The sequence below is a fragment of the Tyto alba genome, unplaced genomic scaffold (assembly GCF_018691265.1).
Source record: "Tyto alba isolate M040663 unplaced genomic scaffold, T.alba_DEE_v4.0 Super-Scaffold_11, whole genome shotgun sequence".
Taxonomy (NCBI): domain Eukaryota; kingdom Metazoa; phylum Chordata; class Aves; order Strigiformes; family Tytonidae; genus Tyto; species Tyto alba.
The window spans coordinates 5,749,839-5,766,703 of NW_024881273.1; the positions used below are offsets into that span (position 1 = coordinate 5,749,839).

Consider the following 16,865-nt stretch of genomic DNA (forward strand, 5'->3'; position numbering starts at 1 on the left):
AAAAAAAACAAAAAAACCCAAAAACATACAGAGGCAAGTCTTTAACTAAAAGAACCAGACAAGGGACTGGGGAATTTGAGAAAAGCATAATCTGCTTTATTTTTTTAATTTTTTTTTATTTAAATAAGGAGAATTCTTTCATATGGAAAGAGCTAATACAATCACATATTTGAAAGGAGAAACAATAGGTACTGAAACGAGGAAAAAGGGCAATAAAGAGTATGCCGCAACTGGCCTGGTGATTCCGTGATTCGAGTTCCGGTCCAAGTAAAAGTTTCCAAAAAATATAAACAGGTTGCACGTTACACAATTATCCATCGTCTGCCCTTTCAAATATCTGGTCTACATGAAAAGACAAAGAGAGGAAAGGCCAAAAAAAATTTACTATACAGGTCATGAGGTTAGAAGCTTTAAAGGAGTACAATATCCCCTTGAGAAACAACAAATGCAATTTATACAGAACCAGAGAAAGGATTCCAGCTAAGGACAACGCCTCGAGACATGCTAAAACGTGAGCGCCTCACTGCTGCTGCTGTGATTCCCCGGGGAACGGTCAAGGTTGTGGCTGCAGGCATCTTGAGGAGCCAGGATGAGCCATTAAACCCAAGGGTTTTTTCCTATGGCCACTAGGAAAATCTGGTGGTCTTTGGATTAAAATAAACAACAAAAAATAGTAGTTGGACTGCTGCTGTCTCTTCAGGCAGCAGTTCCACTGCTTCAGCAAAATACACCTTTTCTGTCGCTGGGCCACAACTAAGTATCCTGATGCCTGTTTGTTGTAAATTAATTCTTATTCACAAATGCATCTTTCTTACAAGGAAACTGGGCTGCTGTACACCAAAAATAACCTGCGCTACAAGGAATTAACCTGTGCTTAACCAGCCAGAAGCAAAACAGAAGGTTAACAAAATGCAACAGAACAAGATCTTGGCATGCAGTGGTGCTTGCTTGAAAGTGAATATAGTAGCCTGCCAAAAGGTGAGACATAGCAGAAATGCTAGGCTCATTTTCTAATATATATCCATAAATACACAGGAACCACAGGGCAGCTTGTAGCTTTGCAGCATTCTTGCAAGGAAACTGTTAAATGGAGTGCCTCTGCATGAACACAAACACGTATGGGAGTTCAATGGGCTGCAAACACATTCAGAGTTACTGACGACTGTACAGCTGTCACATGGCAGAGCCAGGAGCGAATTATGGAAGATCAACAACAATACCTGTTTCACTAGTGACTGTGCTGCTTCCACTTGTCATTTAAAAATATACTGGAGTGCCTTTTTTTTTTTTTTCCCTTCTCTTCCTTTTTTTCTTCCCTAACTTCAATTTTTTTTTTTTCTTTTTTAATTGAGAGCTAAAAGCAGGCTAAACTGGAGAGGAAAGCAGCACTGAATGTAGCTGCTAGGCCATGAATCATTGCGTATAAGAGAACCGATTACACAAATGCCTCAGACCTTCAGCTGAACAAAAAGCAGCAAAGTCAGCCTCTGAATATTTCTGCTTTACCCATTGTTGCTGAAAATATGGATTCCACCTCTCCCTCCCACTGCACACTGCACCTTTCCTAGCAGAAGGGGCCTGCAATTTGGTAGCTGATTTCCAGTCAAAGCAAAAGCAACCTGCAACGGAATAAATCATTAGGGTCCAATCCTTCAGCAGTGGAGATTGCAAGCAGGAGTATCCCCGTATAAACCATATCGACATTCCATACATCTCCATTCTCCTCTTCCCCAAGCTGAATTTCTATCAGCATACCAGCACCCTTGGCATTTCTGCATCTTGAGGATCATAGGCTTTCCTTTTGATTCCAGAGCACCACAAACTTCACTAACCTTGTACTAGCTTTAAACAAACAAACAAAAATATATGCCAGAGAAGGATATTGCACCATAGAAATTTGGGCTCTAAAACTGCTTTCCGTCACACAAAACTCCATTAAGTGAAAGAGAGTCTTGCTTACTGCAGCTGACAGTCACACAAAGGTGAGGAATGGAATGAAGCTCACATGCATTTCTTGGCCTTTCCTGCACAGAATAATTCAGACATAATATATAAATAGAGCAGTGAAACAATTACTTTTTCACCTAGACCTACAACATCAAATACGTATAAATAAATTCTAGTGTTTTATTCTGTTGGGGGAAGGAATGGAGGGGTTAAAAGAGAAAGAAGGGTGACCTTTTTCAACAGGAAGTATTGTAGTTCTGATGGCATTTACACCAGAGGGACTGCAATAGCTTGTATCTAGCAATAACCCAGTTTCTCCAACACATTTGACCATTTTTGAAGTCATACAGGTGGGAGGAAAGAGGTTAGTGTCTTTGTAAAGCTTAAGTAGTGTGTCTAGGGTAGGAAAGAGATGAGAAGAGGGGGGCTCAGATAAGTCTCTTTAGACATTACAGTTAAGATTCTGGGCTGATATTAGCTAGGGCCAGCTGGGCAGAAGGATAATAAGGAAGGAAAAAACAGACAATTCTGTTGTTCATGATATTCCAAGGAAGAAAATAGAAAGGGAGGTGGGATGACTCACTGGTGGAGCAATCTTTGGAAAATGTTGGGAGCAGGACTAGCAGATGAGGATGCAGGTCTGGGAGACGTCTGAAGGCTGGGGAAATATCTGTCGCTAAATCTCAAACCCTGTACTTTAAGAAGGATGCTAGAGAGATGCTGGCACACTCTGCTCTGAAGTTAAAAATCCATAAAACATGAAGAAAAAAAAAAAAGCTTTTATTTTTCTTAAAGTACCATCCTATCCCTTTCTCTTTGGGTTCTCTGCCATGGTCAATGGGGACACCTGTGGAGAGGGGACATTACTATGTCTAAGTTAGTTTAGGTTTCTAAGTTCTTTAAAGCTACTGTATAAAATTCTTATTTATACCTAGCTTAAAACTTCAAATGCATCCCTAGAAAGTTATGAAGTATCTTTCCTAGAAAGGGGGAAAAAAGCAAACAAAGAAACAAGAACACCTTTCAGATCCCTTCCCAAATACATTCTTTGTTCAAAATTATCTTCTTTGGAACCACCAACAAATGACTTGCTGCCACCTAGCAGAGGCAGATGGCACAGCCAGTTAGCAAGCTATCATCTACTGCAGAAATGAAGTTTTCTTTCCCTCACTTCAAAGTGACCAGCCTACTTTACATTTTGAAAGAGCTAAACAACACAAACCAAGTTAGCTGAAAGCAGTTGAGTTTACTTAAGACTACCATCAGCTGAAGGACTCCAAGCACTTTCAGGAGCTTTTAAGTCCATCCTAAAAATCTACATACACACGCACACACACACGCACGCACACACATAAACCAAAACCAAACAACCAAAGAACTAAAACCCAACCCCCTCCCACTGGGACCTTCCTTTGATGGATCATCAAATACTGGTGAGAAAGTATGAGGTGACAATACTGCATACATACTATATGCAACTGCATCAAAAGTAAAGAACCCTTTGCTATTCATCTGGGGAAGGAAAGTAAAAGGACGATTCCAAACTGCCTCTGCAACCATGCGCTTCCAACGTAAAAAAGGAGGTTCCAGGTGTGCTAAAATGGCTGCCTTGCAGAGGGGCTCCCTTACCGATGTGTTTCTATGCAAATTTTACAAAAGGCCATGAGTTAGAGGAACAGAAAGCAAGAACTAGGGAAAAAGAGAAGAGCAAAGCTTAGGAGAGCAGCCCCAAGGGATGAACACAATATAGAACAAGTCTCGGGAGACATGAAGAAGTAGAGTGGCCAAGGTAGGGAGCGTAAGAGAGAGCATCACAACTACAAAAAGTAGTCCATACAGACCCGTTGGCTCTAGCCAACTCTTCTGACCCATGTGCGGTGAGATTTTTTTCTAAACAGATTTTACACTTTGTAAATCTATGATTTACATTTTGTTGTGTGTTTGGCAGTCACTAAAAAATCCCAAACCCACAAAAAAATCAAAACAACTAGATCCAGATGAGCTTGCAACAGAAATTTGGTGTTTTTTTCCTTAAAACGAAAATGCCACATTTTGTTGTGCACAAGGCACCCCAAAGCTACAATTAAAGTGGTGCAAGTTTCAAGATTAATGCACTGATCTACCATATACTTTTAGTACACATTTACTTCTAACGCAAGCACTGCTTCTAGCTTAAAACAAAAATACTGAAAAATTAATGAATGCCATAACCGTCCTGGGTTTTTTTTAATCAAATAATCTGAAAGGCTAAATCATCTGGGGAATATATACCCAAACAAACTCAATTTAGAAGAGTCATGATTCTCAACATAGCACAGAACCATATATAAAACTAAGCAGAGTTCTGTCAGAACATAATTTTAGCTGAAGGGAATTCTTTTCTGGAGGGAAAGAGGAAAGCAGAAAGAAGCGGGGGAAAAATGAGAGAACATATAAAAGTTCTGCTATAAACAAAGATATAGCTTTTCTGTAAAAACCTCAGCTGCCTTTAAAATGAAAAACCTCAAACTAAGCCCTCTCCCTCAGTTGCCACTCTGCTGAGACAGAAGTAGGGAAGGAGAAGGATGGGCTTTGCCAAGTGAGCAATCACAGCTACCTGTGGATGGGGCATGGGGGGGCGGGGAAAAAAAAATAAAAATAAATGGCTCAAGCCACTTAAAAGTCACATGGTTGGTTTGTTTTAAAGCAAGCAGGTCAATGTCATATCCACTGTTTCAAACTGCTTTGTTGGGAGAGGGGCTTGGATGATGTTGCTGTAGTCAGTCAATGTGGGGCAGGGAGTAGATCTGGTGAGATTTTCAGGAGATCCAGTGGGGTCCAGTCTAAGCTGCAGGGCCTCTCAGGCAGCACGACCAGCTGGGCATCAGAGGTGCTCCTAGGCCTTGCTTTCCTCCACTTTGACTGCCTGAGGTTTGATCGCTCCTGTGCGCACTGGCTTCATCTGGTTTGTGGAGGTTGTTTCTTGCAGCTTTACTGCTCCCAGATTGGCTTTATTTTCATCCACCCGCTGCTTTGCCTTTTGACATACAAAAAACAAAGCATTAGCTAGCACAGAGACCTCTAGGCAGATATAAAACTAAACTGTGACCACCCTTTATGCAAGACACCAAATTTGCTCCCAAAATCAGGTATTTCTTCTATTCTGTCAGGCTTTGCTGTCCTACAACACCTGACATGTAAGGATCTTGAAGTGTCTCACATGTCTGGCAATGCAAATAACCCATAAAAACTCAACCACAACATGGACACTGTAAAACAGATAATCCTCTAATTTCTCCTGACTTTCAAATCACACAGCATTACCCTTGGACTCAGTGTAACACCCACCTACCCACTCTCCCACTCTTTCACAATAACAGTTCCCACATACAGCTTCAGTACACAGGCCTTTCTGCCACTCAGCTTAAGTCGAAGGCACAGGCATGACAGTACAGAGTTGGGTCAAAGTACTGATGTACACTACCTGTTGTACATAGTGTCCTTGCACAGAGCCCATACTAACTGCTGGTCCAGACGGCTTCCCGCTTGGGCTGGCAGAGCTAGGCCTGGAAATCGAAGAGTCGACAACATTCATGGAGTAAATTCTACAATGGAATGAGAACCTTATTCATGTGTGAAAGAAAAAAGACAGCAGAAAGCAGCAGTAGACAGGACATGAGTCTGCTGTGCAGATCAGTGAGCTTCCCAGCCCAAAAGACAACACGTGGATTGGTTAGGAGGAAAAAAAAAAAGTAACTGCATGTCCCAAAAGGCTCGTTGACTTGAAGGTTTGGTACATCTAGACATAAGCACCTCTCATCTTGAGAGGACCATGCTGGAAAACAAAACGTTTATTGAATGATCCTCAAATTTTCCACATTATAACAAGGAATACATAGAAGTACAGTACACACCAATTCCAATTTGTCTTTAAGACTCAGTAAACAAATAACTTTATGCACTTCCCTCCAGCACAAAGGGCCAAGTCAGATACACACTGGACCACACACGGAAATGAAAGCCATGATCATGCATTTAGATACAAGTATTTGGACTATAGTAAGCACATTCTACATGTGAAAACCCAAGCGAATCTTGTACAGGGAGGATGTATGTAGCATGTCACTGCAAATGTGGAACACTACTTCCTCCCCATTCTGACTACAGAGGCTAAATTCTGTAAACATTTTACTTACCTGTATGTATGTGGTGATGGTACAGACCCTCCAGAGGACATATTCTGTTTACCATCGGGGAAATGAAACCCTTTCATTTCCATCTGGGAGGACTACAGAGGAAAACGAGTGAGAGAGTATCATCTTTGCATTCACAAATGACTCATTACTTCATATAACACTTAAGCCAAATCTTTGCCCTTCTACCCATTGTGCCCATTAAAAGAAAACATTTTTCAGGTGAAGAAACTGAGGCTTGAAAGTGAAATAATCCGCTTGTATTAAACCAACAAGCCAGCAGCACAAGCAAATACAGAACCTGGAAGTTAACTGCTATGCTCTCTCTCCCCTATAATAGACAAACTTATGATACGAATCCATCAAACCAGACATGACATTAATATACCTACTCAAATGGACAAGCTTCACAACAGTGTGAATTATCTGGGCAGTATTCCAACTGTGTCTGGAGCTCACCACCCCTCAAGCACTCTGGGGAAACCTGTGTAAACATGTAATAAAACTGGAGACTCCAAACTGGATCAAGGCAGGATGTGGCTCCCTGGAAACAGAATGATGACCAACAGCAAAACCTGAAAAACTGCTGGCCTGCGCTTTGGAGATGAGGGGAAAAGGACTCCTTCATTTTAACACCAATCCTTAGCTTTGATATTTAAGGATCCTGACCAAGCCAGTTTCCCATTTAACGAGCATGATCAAGGAGTGAAACTTCAATGCAGGAAGGGTTAATGAATGCCAAGATGAGCACACATGAGTTAATCCTTACCTCCCTGCTGGTAGCAAGAACGGAAGGCTGGGATCCAGGAGGGAGGATTCTTCTGGGAGCTCCTACAGGCAGGTTTTGCCCCTGAGGAAGCTGGATGGACTGTGGTAGAATCAGGGGCTGCTGGCCAGAGCCATAGCGGGGCAGAGGAAGCTGGGAGCCAGGCACAGGCATTGTTAGCTGTGTGATAAGGACATGTAGTTAACTTAATGGTGGTACAGTCTTGTGTTTGACACGCTGTCTCCTTATTACCCTGAAAGCACAGCACTGCTAAAAGGAAGCTCACAAACGGCGCAGTCTAGCACAGAAAAATGCTAGTCAATGTAACAGAGGGACTTCCACACTGAAATACATGTTCTTGTAGTGTTGCCAACACCCTATTAGCCAGGCTTTTAACATGCTATTGATTTAGCATAACTGCACTCACACAGCTTTCCTCCTTGCCTAGAACCTTCACCCAGCTTTTGAGTCTCTCTCATGGTTACTGCATGGGTGTATTTTCTCTTGATATGATGGCAGTGTTAGATAGCTCAGTGTCAGGTGTTTTGTTTGCAGCTTTGAAGAGCGAACCAGAAAGTCTGCTACAATTGCATGCCAAAACATTTGGAGGACTGGACCTCTAGAGAAAGTGATGGCGACCCCAGTTCATGCTCTGCAGTGAGCTTCAAACTGATGATGGTAATGAGTAAGAGTAATATTTTAAAAGTGAAGCTCAGGACTCAAGAACCTCTTGTTCCCTCTGATTCATCTTATGGTTCTCACAACTGATGGCTTTGGGAGGTCCTATGACAATACTTTGTAATAAATAAATAAATAATAATTTAAAAATCTAAGGCTGGCAAAAGAGACCAAGTTACTAGTTTATGATGGATGAAGCATTTATTCAAGTATTTAGTTGGCCAGTATTCTCTGTATTTTCCTCAGCTAAGTCACTTTCAGGATTAACTCTTTATGTCAGTCACAACAAAAGTACTTCTTTAAACAAAAAATGAATCTTAGCATGTTGCACAAAATAAAAGATGAGTTTAATGACAGTATCAAACTTCTCCGGAGAACCAGAACACGTGTCCACAGATACAGCTGTGCTCACAATTGGATTCAGTAACTATATCTGAACCACACTTTACAAAAACATTTTCACAGGATGAAATTCTTGTTAAGATGTTGCCAAACAGACCAGCAGAAGTTGTGTATGAGACCCGGATAATAAATGAATTGAGAAAATAGATGAGCTTTTAATAAAAGGTCCTAATTATCCTGGAAGCTGAGTTAAATCTGGAGACGATTGAGATCTGGCTCTCAGAAAAGGTACTTTTAGGGCAATTATTGCATCATGGCCTCCTATGCATGAAGCACTGCAAGGTTTGATCTACGTGAAACATCTATATTGAGGGTGAGAACTTCCAAGTTACAACATGACACCTCAGCAGGGGCAGACAAGTAATTAGCAAGAATCTCATTAAATATGGTGCACTGCATGTTTGAAACAGTGGTTCACAGAACAGAGTCTCTCAGGGAAATCTTCTGCCTCTTTACAAAAAGCTTACTACACATAAACACATGACTCAGCACAAATACTAGTTTCAACCTAGTCTCAGAAACAAGTGGTTATGAAAAAGCCTGTAGAAGGGAGTGGCTTACAAGCCCTGCTCCTAACCTGCGTAAGCTGAGAGTCCATCATCTGGGAGGCTCCCATACCAGCCGCCTGGTTTATCTGGCCTTCATAGACCAGTGTCTGGCTTCCATTCATGGGCTGATAGGGGGACCCAGACTGGGTTTTCACCACCTCCAAGGGCTGCATGCCTGGGAACGCGGAATATGGAGGCTTCAGAGCAGTGCCTCCTGTCAGGACCATGGTGCTGGGCTGAGACAGACTGGGGTGCATATACACCTGAGACCTGGAGAAGAGAAATATGCTCAAGTCATTACACAGAAAAATCTTTGGAGACTATACACACACACACACCCCCACTGCCAAACCGTATCTGGCCTGCCATCGGCAAGCAGTTCTCAGACTTCACTGAACTGACAGCTTAGAAATAAGGTGTGATGCCAGTTTGCATTTTAGTTACAGGGTTTTTTTTACTTCCACTTGTAAGCCCTTACAACCATGTCCTTGCATTGCAGGAATATTCAACAGAATGACACTGTGTCCTATCCAAAGTTTACATTTCAATATCCTGCATAATAAACTCCGGATTAGTAGTAAGGGAGGATTCAGGTTACCAGAAGTCTGCAGCAGTTTTGCAAAGCAGAAAAGAATCAGAAGTTAAAGATTCAAACAGCTGTAGCAAAAAAAGCTTTTTTTAAAACCTCAGTGTCTAGGTTTTTGAAGCCTTGAAGGACTATTCTGATCATTTACTCTCATCCCATGCAGGAAAGGGGCTACAGGGAATGATTCCCACAGCCAGCTCAACTTCGAAGTGGATGTCTCAGTCCTTCAATTCTGTTACATTTGCCTTCCATTTTCTAATTTGAATCTCACAATTTCTTCTCCAACAAACTGCAAGCGTTTATGCTGTTCTTGTCAGTTTGTATCTAACAAAAACAGTTACTTGATTTTGCTATCCAGGTACTCAGCTCTGATCAAACTGTCTCTTTGTCTTCGCTCTAGTAGTAAACCAAATACAGTAAGCTCTAAGTTCTGGGTTTCTTACTATTAAGTATGCTTGCCAGCCCACAAACCTCCTCTTTCTGCATCTTTCCCAAGATTTGCCTCCCCCTTTGAGAGGGCAGGCAGTACAACTCAATAACTTTGCAAGGATGGTCTTTGCCATTGTCCTACAAAGAAACATGCTACAGAGAGCCTTATGTGCCTCAATATCCCTGGTCTCCACCCCAACAGTATTACTAGGGAAAGGAAATAGCACTTCAACAGAGAGGTAAGAGAAGATGACTGTGGAGTATCTGATCAACGTACATAGCTATCAAGAAAACACTAGATCAAGCCACAAAGAAATGAAAAATGGGAAGCAGTTACCTGAAGGGCTGTATGGAGCTGTACATCTCCTGGGACTGGGAAACAGGCAGACCACCTCTCAGCCCAAGCTGAGCTTGAGCCTGTAAGGATGTGTGGAGGGAAATGGGAATCTGTTGAGCAGCAGCAGCCTGCAGAAGAAATTAAGATGACTGAGAGGTACAAGAGGAGCCAGAAACTCTCCCAGACAAAAATCCATCAGTTTCCTCCATGAGTCAATCTGCCATGACCATTACCTACACTGTGCCTTCACCCAGCCCTTGTATCATTCCACAAAACAGCAGCACACTGTCAGGGGAAGATACTGCACAGGCACCCAAGAGGGAAGACTGATGCCTGCAAGAAGCATTTGATGGACACGTGAGGTAACCAATGTGTTACACACACAGAACAGGCACTGATGATCCCAGTTCTCACTTGCATGCACTCTTACCTTGAAGGGGCTCTCCCCAACCATGTCAACACCCTGTTTACTACGGCTAGTGAAATTGCTCATTAACTGGCTGTGGAATTTACTGAAAGCCACTTTACCTCACACAGATGCCTCAGCATCTGCTTCAGTTAAGCCCCGTCTAAAGGCACTGATACAAAGGGGAAAGATTCCTCAATTCCCGCCCTTCAACTTCACTAACCTGTGACACCCACTGGGAAGCAGCAATCAAGGAACCTAAAGGGAGCCATATTTAAGCTTCTTTAGGCTATGAGACAAATAAATGACTCCTTGCTTCTTAAATGCCACCCTGAAGACTCCTTGAGAAACCTCTATCTAGTTGTATTTCTCCCTTACCTGTTGGTAGCTTTGCTGCTGAGGTATCGTCTGAGGGACCAGGCGGGGCTGACTTGCAAACACATGGCCATCCAGATACAGCGGTGGAATATGGTTACCTAATATCAGAGAAGGCAGGCTGTAAATTCAAGGTACAGTGGAGATACAGGCACAGTACACCATAGACATCTGCAGGTCAAGACTATTTTCTACCTCTCACCAACCAGCTCAGCAAGTTAACACAAAGTACCCATTCAGAAGAGCCTGTAAAGCTCATAAGTCCACATATCAAAGCCAGCACCCTACTGACAGTAGCAGGCTTGCTGAGAATTAATCATACCTTTCTGCAAGAGGCTAAATGTAAACCCATGGTTCCCACCTCCATAAAAAAGCCAGAGACACTAACAGTTCAGGAACTGGTTAACTGCACTCCAAACTGCTCCTAAATGACAGAAACCTGCTCTGCAATCATCTCACCTTTGCAGCTAGAAGGGACAGAAAGGGCAAACGTAGTGTTCAAGACCTTCACACAAGAGATCTAAAAGCCATATTCACCCCAAGGGTGGCACTAATTAGAAAGTGCTGTGCCACTCCCCTGAGTCTGTGCAGATCTGAATCATGAGACTTACAAACTAAATTAGGGTGGGTGGGGAAGGAAATCACCTGACTTGGAACAATCTGTTTTCCAAGTGGAAGCCAGTAAGTCACTACAGTGGTCCACTTGCTATGGCTTCTGCCCAGCATATTCCACTCCATTCTTGAAATGAAGAATGAGAAGGAAAGTGCATGCATGACAGGTCCTTTGGAACCCAGGAGTCGGAGAACCCAAGTACATTTCCTTTTTCCTGATGCTCTCTCTAATTATACACACTATCTAACATGACTGAGCTTAAGCTTTTCCTCTAACTCAAGGACAGCAACACCTTCCCACCTCCCAGAGTTCTGCAAACTGTAAGCAAGTTGTTGTTATTATGTATAAAGATCAGAAGGTGCTCAGAACCTGTGACTTAAATAGCAAAATGAGCAGAAGAATGGTTGATATTGATACTGGAACTGTTGGAAGTCTCTCAGCCATAGGTTTCTTCCCTTCTATTCTATAGAGCACACAGCGAAGGCTAAGCAGGAGCTATTGAGACAACACAGATTTGCCGCTACACAGAGAAAGTCAGCCTTGTGCTAAGTTTATACCAGTCACATCCAAGTAGCATTCTTCAAAGTAAGGAAACAGTCCCTCTTTCTATCTTTACCAAATTATTTTTAAGAATCTGTTAAATACCAGATAGCCAGTTACTTTACATGGAAACTCTTCTCACCATGCTCTTATCTACTAGAATCAGAGAATGATTCCTAGATACCAACCAGACAATGCAAATACTGCTGCAGTTTGCAGGTACCTGGAATAGATGCAGAAGGTGCTACGGACGCCACAGGCATAGGAGGCATAGAAACTCCACCAAAAGAGCTGTAGCTGACACCGTTGGAAGCTCCAACACTGGAAGGAGGCTGGATGCCTGAACCTGCGCCTCCCGGGGAGTTCTGTTCTGGTAAACTAGGAGAGTTTTCCCAAGCTTTACGAGCAGACTCCATCTACGGAAATGAAGGACAATAACTACAGACAGTTCAAATGGGGTGGACAATACTGAAGCCTAGTGTTGCTCATCTGTGACCTATTAGTTCAAATTCAGTCTAGTCTAGTCATAGTGGAAAGCTGACAGGTCTCAGGTCAAGGGGTTTCACACCATTTTCCAATGGACAAGCATCCTTCACAAACCATTGATCCTCCTCGGTATCTGCTGAGCTTTTTGGGTTTGGGGTGGTGGTTTTTGTTTTGGTTTATTTGGGGCTTTTCTGTTGTTGTTTGTATGTTTGTCTTTTCTTCTTTAAATCATCAGGCACCTAGGGACCCTGACCAGCTATCTTACTCAGCTACTGAAATAGCAGAAAAGCTCTGTTGCACTTGTTCTACAATTGGCGAGGACTTCAGCCTCCGTGACTGCTGAAACACGCGCCCTACCGCCCATGCTGAATAGCGTATATGCACAACTTTAAAGTAATGCCTAACAAAGTGCTCTGGGAAAGCTCTCTCCATCCTCACTATTCTCTCCATTTGAGACATGGTATCCACACCTAGGACAAACACACATGCCAGCTTGCTTACCTTAAGAGTAAGGTCTGCAGTGGGGAAGGACATTGGGTTCAGACCAATGCACCGCTGGAGGTGATGATCTCTTCGCAGAATGGGAATGGACTGCGTTAACCCTGCCTGAGGGGAGATTTGTCAATGGTGAATACTTTATGAACTCTTAGGAGAATGTCATGAGCTACCAAGGCTGACAGAGCCTCAGCTGGCAGCTCTAGTGACTACACCTCAAAGGATTCAATCCTCAGTGGTACTGCAGGAGTTAAGTACCACATTCAACCATGATCCATTCTGCTGTTGGAATAAATTACGTGCAGTGACACCCTCTATGTCAAGTTACACCAGCTTCCACTTAAACATCAATTTGATCCAGTAACTTCAATTTGCAGTAGAGTTCCCCCTCCTGTTCTGTATTTGGAATCTACCTAAATTTCAGACAAAACCTGTTTCTGAAAGAGCGCTTCTGAAAAGAAACACCCTTTAAGACAAACCTCCAAAATCAAACAGCCTACAAACTTGAAGACATTTCAAAGGAGTTTCTCACATTGCTGTCCGCAGCTAAGCTGCAAGCTGGGCTTTCAGTGTGCTCGCTCTTCCACATATAATAATGAAATACCCAGATGGCTGGAATAAGCTGGGAAACCTCCAAGAGGGCCTGACTAACAAGTAACAGTTCTCTGCCCTGCTGTGGTAGATGAGACCTGAGGAAGCTGGCAGGCTGGGCCTAAGAGCACCACTCTGCATCACGCCCATTGCCAGCACTCTTGTGTCTCAGGGGAGGGGACCGCTGATCTCAAAGATCTGCAATACCTCTTGCCTTACACAGGCACAATGATAATGGAGTTGCTAGCAATGCTCATTTTATCAAAGTACCTTGAAGGCACATATTTCCATTATGGATTTTAGTTACGTGTGCTGCTTAAGCATTAAGTGTGAAGTCAACTGCAAAGAAACATGCTTGCTCTCTATGGAAGCATCTGAGGTTTAACTAAGGAGTATCTCCAATGCATCAATGCCAAAACTCAAAAAAAAACAAACAAAAAACCAAAACCAAATAAAACGAAAAACACAACTTACATTACTGGCCAAAGCATCCTGCAATTTGGTGACAGGGTTAGCTGCGGTGCCAGAGGCAGAACCAGGTGGCAAGCTGAAATCAGAGTCCTGAAATAGCAAAACACACACAATTCAAATCCAGGTCCAAGGGCCACCCATCTGCTTCTCATGGTTAATGACTTTAGCCTGAATCATGACACTAGAAGCTAAAGATTGTCCTCCAGTAAGCCCTGCTGGAAGAGAACAAAAACACTTCTCAGCACTCAGCAGCAGGCAACCCCCAGAAGCACTCAAAGGCTTAGATGGCAATAATTTTGTCCCTCACCTCTGTTACCACCCCAGCTCGTCCTTGGGACAGTATTTCCAAGAGGATATTACATGTTTGCCAAGACATCTTGAGTACCTGGTTTGTGTCAGTAATGAAATCTAAGGCAAATCTACAGCTGGAAGCTTTCTCTAAATTATCCTTCTGCCTCAAACCACCTTTCATATCTCAACAAGCTCAAATCACCAAGAAGATAAAATTAAATTCAATCCTCACTTTAGGATTTACTCCAAATTCAATGGGTGGCACAGGAAGTACAGAATCCACGTGAATTTCCACCCCATTAACAGGGGGAATATTCCCTTCCAGCCGTTCCGTTCCCTCCGAACCCTTTCTGTTTTTCAGGGAGCGTTCGTTGCCGATTGGTCCAGGCTTGTGTTCCTTGTTCTGTCCTGAGCCTTGATCTGAATCCTTAACAGGAAAGCAGAGAGGCTGAGACACAAAGACTGAATAACCCAATCTCAAGCCTTAAAAATGCTATCAAGAACAACACAACCACTTCACAACGTCTCTCACTATGTGCTCTGGCTTGGCTGCAAATCCAGATTACCTTTTTATCAGATTGCTTCTGCACTTGCTCCTTCTGGCAGTCAGGCTTTGGGTCCACCAGGCCAGCCCCATTCATCTCCTCTGGTTTGAGGGTGCCATATGGAGAACTGCGCTGAGAGGAGGTAGCGGAGGATTCCCGAGACTCCGCGCTCAAGTCAATGCCACTATCCCCCTGGCTGCCTTTAAAACCCTGCTATGCAAAGCACGAAATGTGTTAAAAGCCCCAGACTCTGACCCAGCTCCACAAAGGAGGGAAAAAAAAAAATAAACCCAGAAAACAGCAAGACCATGTCCCCTTTTCAAATCACTTTCTTGGTTAACTGCAAAGGAGTTGGGTCTGACCTGCAGCATTCCTTGGCTGCTAATTCAGCTCTACACAACCCTGAGACAGGTTAACCAATGCACCAACCGGACCATGGCTTTAGAATAAGGAAAGTGTCCCACATAGCAACTAGGCTGAGATTGCCAAACTCATTTCACTTGTGACCCAAACCAGATTTGAACTCTGGTCTCCAGGAACCTCCTCTGCTCTCCCTGCATTAAGGCTACAGCTACACACTGCTCACAGGTGAGGCACACAAACATGACCTATGGGGTTCCACCATCCTTGACCACACTGTGTCCAGTTAGGAGCATAACCCTGGTATAGCTCTACCAGACAGTTACTCCAGATTTATACCCACACGTAACACCAAGCAGCACTTGGCCCTCTAGGTCAAGATTTGAGCAGCATCAAGCTCAAATTAGAGCTGCAAAGAGACAGTTTAAAAGTGCACAAGCAGAGCTGAGAGTCGCTAAGCACAGATGGAGCAATGAGAAGCATAAGCCACCTACGTTAATATTTTATACACAATACCTGAATGGCACATTAGGTGCCACTTACCTCAGTGGTGCTAGATTCAGTACCATTAAAGGTATTTACAGGCTTGCTCCAGGAATCACTGCCAGGAGACTGAACAGAAAGAGCTGGAAGAGAATGGAGGGCAGGGTTCAGCTGCTCGAAACACAAATGTGAGCACACCTTGTACAGCATGCGTATTACACCATTAACTTTCCATTTCTAGACCTAAGATAGGATATTTTCACCACCTCAGAAAGCCAGTGCTGTCCATTCAGCTGAGATGACAGAGCACAGAGAAGACAGTGTATGGAGAGCGAGGGTAGAGAATAGGGAATAGATTTCTGAGGGAACATGAAAACAACAGGGGGAAGAGCAAAGACAGAAACAAGGGAGGCACTAGCTATTCAGGGCTAGAGGATGACAAAACAAGAGGAAGGGAAAGTCAAAAAATGGCTGAAGTAGATCTAGCCCAACAGGCTAGAAAATGCTATGCAGGATCTTAGTGTTACAAGAAGATCCAAGAAATATATGAGGAGACTGACATGGGAGGAGGATGGTTGAACAGTACAGCTTTGGACAGATGTTACTCCAGATGTCTGCTAGCTGCCCTCCCACTTCCAGCACCAGACAAGAGAAGGCTGTCTCCTCTTAAGCATGGACACCCTGTCCTTTCTGCACACACCAAAGGATTTCCCAGTTGTGTGAACAGACAGACCCAAACTTACCTGGGCTGTTGCTCTCCCAGATCTCTGTGCCCAGGCTGTTTCCAGAAACTGTTACATCACTTTGCTCCAAGCACAAGCTGTTTTGCTTCTTGGCAAATCGAGGAGGAATGCGAGACTGAAGGACGCGGGCCTTAGCTGGTGCCTGGGAGAGAAAAGGCACAGGCCATAGACCTCTCACTGCACTAAAGCTAACACAGTCTGCTTCTGGCAAGTTCAAAGCCTGGAATTCTAAATGCTGCAATGTGAAAATCCCGACTCATGTAACAGAACCATATGAAGTAGTTCTGACTATATCCTCGCTTTTTTTTTTTTTTTTTTCCCCCCAAATGGATCCTGTGGCTACTGGGAGGTTCCCCCAGCCTAACAAGGCAGTGAAAAAAGCTGCCTTCAGCAGCATGAGATTTTTTTCTTTTGGGGAGGTGGGGGGATAGGATACAAAGAAAAGCAAAATTAAAACTACAACAGACATGCTACGCTTAATTCCTCACTTAAACTCCACTAAAGCAAGATCAATTAATAATTCCACAATACAGAGATGGCCCTTTCACAGAGCCAAGATCTGAATAGAAAGAGAAGCACATCTCTGCAACTGCAAGACCTT

General features: G+C 43.3%; 1 protein-coding gene across 11 annotated transcripts in view; it reads right to left on the minus strand.

The window, feature by feature from the left end:
* Positions 1-74: 74 nt before the first annotated feature.
* PRRC2B (proline rich coiled-coil 2B) overlaps positions 75-16,865 on the minus strand; it is a 52,799-nt gene continuing 36,008 nt past the window's right edge. For 5 of the 11 annotated variants that reach the window (XM_042786444.1, XM_042786441.1, XM_042786442.1 and 2 more), the window contains exons 19-32: positions 16,265-16,406; positions 15,582-15,664; positions 14,700-14,891; positions 14,366-14,560; positions 13,846-13,932; positions 12,787-12,891; positions 12,023-12,215; positions 10,650-10,747; positions 9,866-9,993; positions 8,543-8,783; positions 6,889-7,065; positions 6,123-6,214; positions 5,411-5,531; positions 75-4,963 (exon numbers count right to left, since the gene is read on the minus strand). In XM_042786444.1, coding sequence (XP_042642378.1) covers positions 4,823-4,963; positions 5,411-5,531; positions 6,123-6,214; positions 6,889-7,065; positions 8,543-8,783; positions 9,866-9,993; positions 10,650-10,747; positions 12,023-12,215; positions 12,787-12,891; positions 13,846-13,932; positions 14,366-14,560; positions 14,700-14,891; positions 15,582-15,664; positions 16,265-16,406 — 1,995 coding nt within the window. In that variant the 3' untranslated portion in view covers positions 75-4,822. Of the gene's footprint in view, positions 4,964-5,410; positions 5,532-6,122; positions 6,215-6,511; positions 6,604-6,888; positions 7,066-8,542; positions 8,784-9,865; positions 9,994-10,649; positions 10,748-12,022; positions 12,216-12,786; positions 12,892-13,845; positions 13,933-14,365; positions 14,561-14,699; positions 14,892-15,581; positions 15,665-16,264; positions 16,407-16,865 lie in introns of those variants that run through there. The other 6 variants (XM_042786447.1, XM_042786445.1, XM_042786446.1 and 3 more) reach the window with 6 other exon arrangements.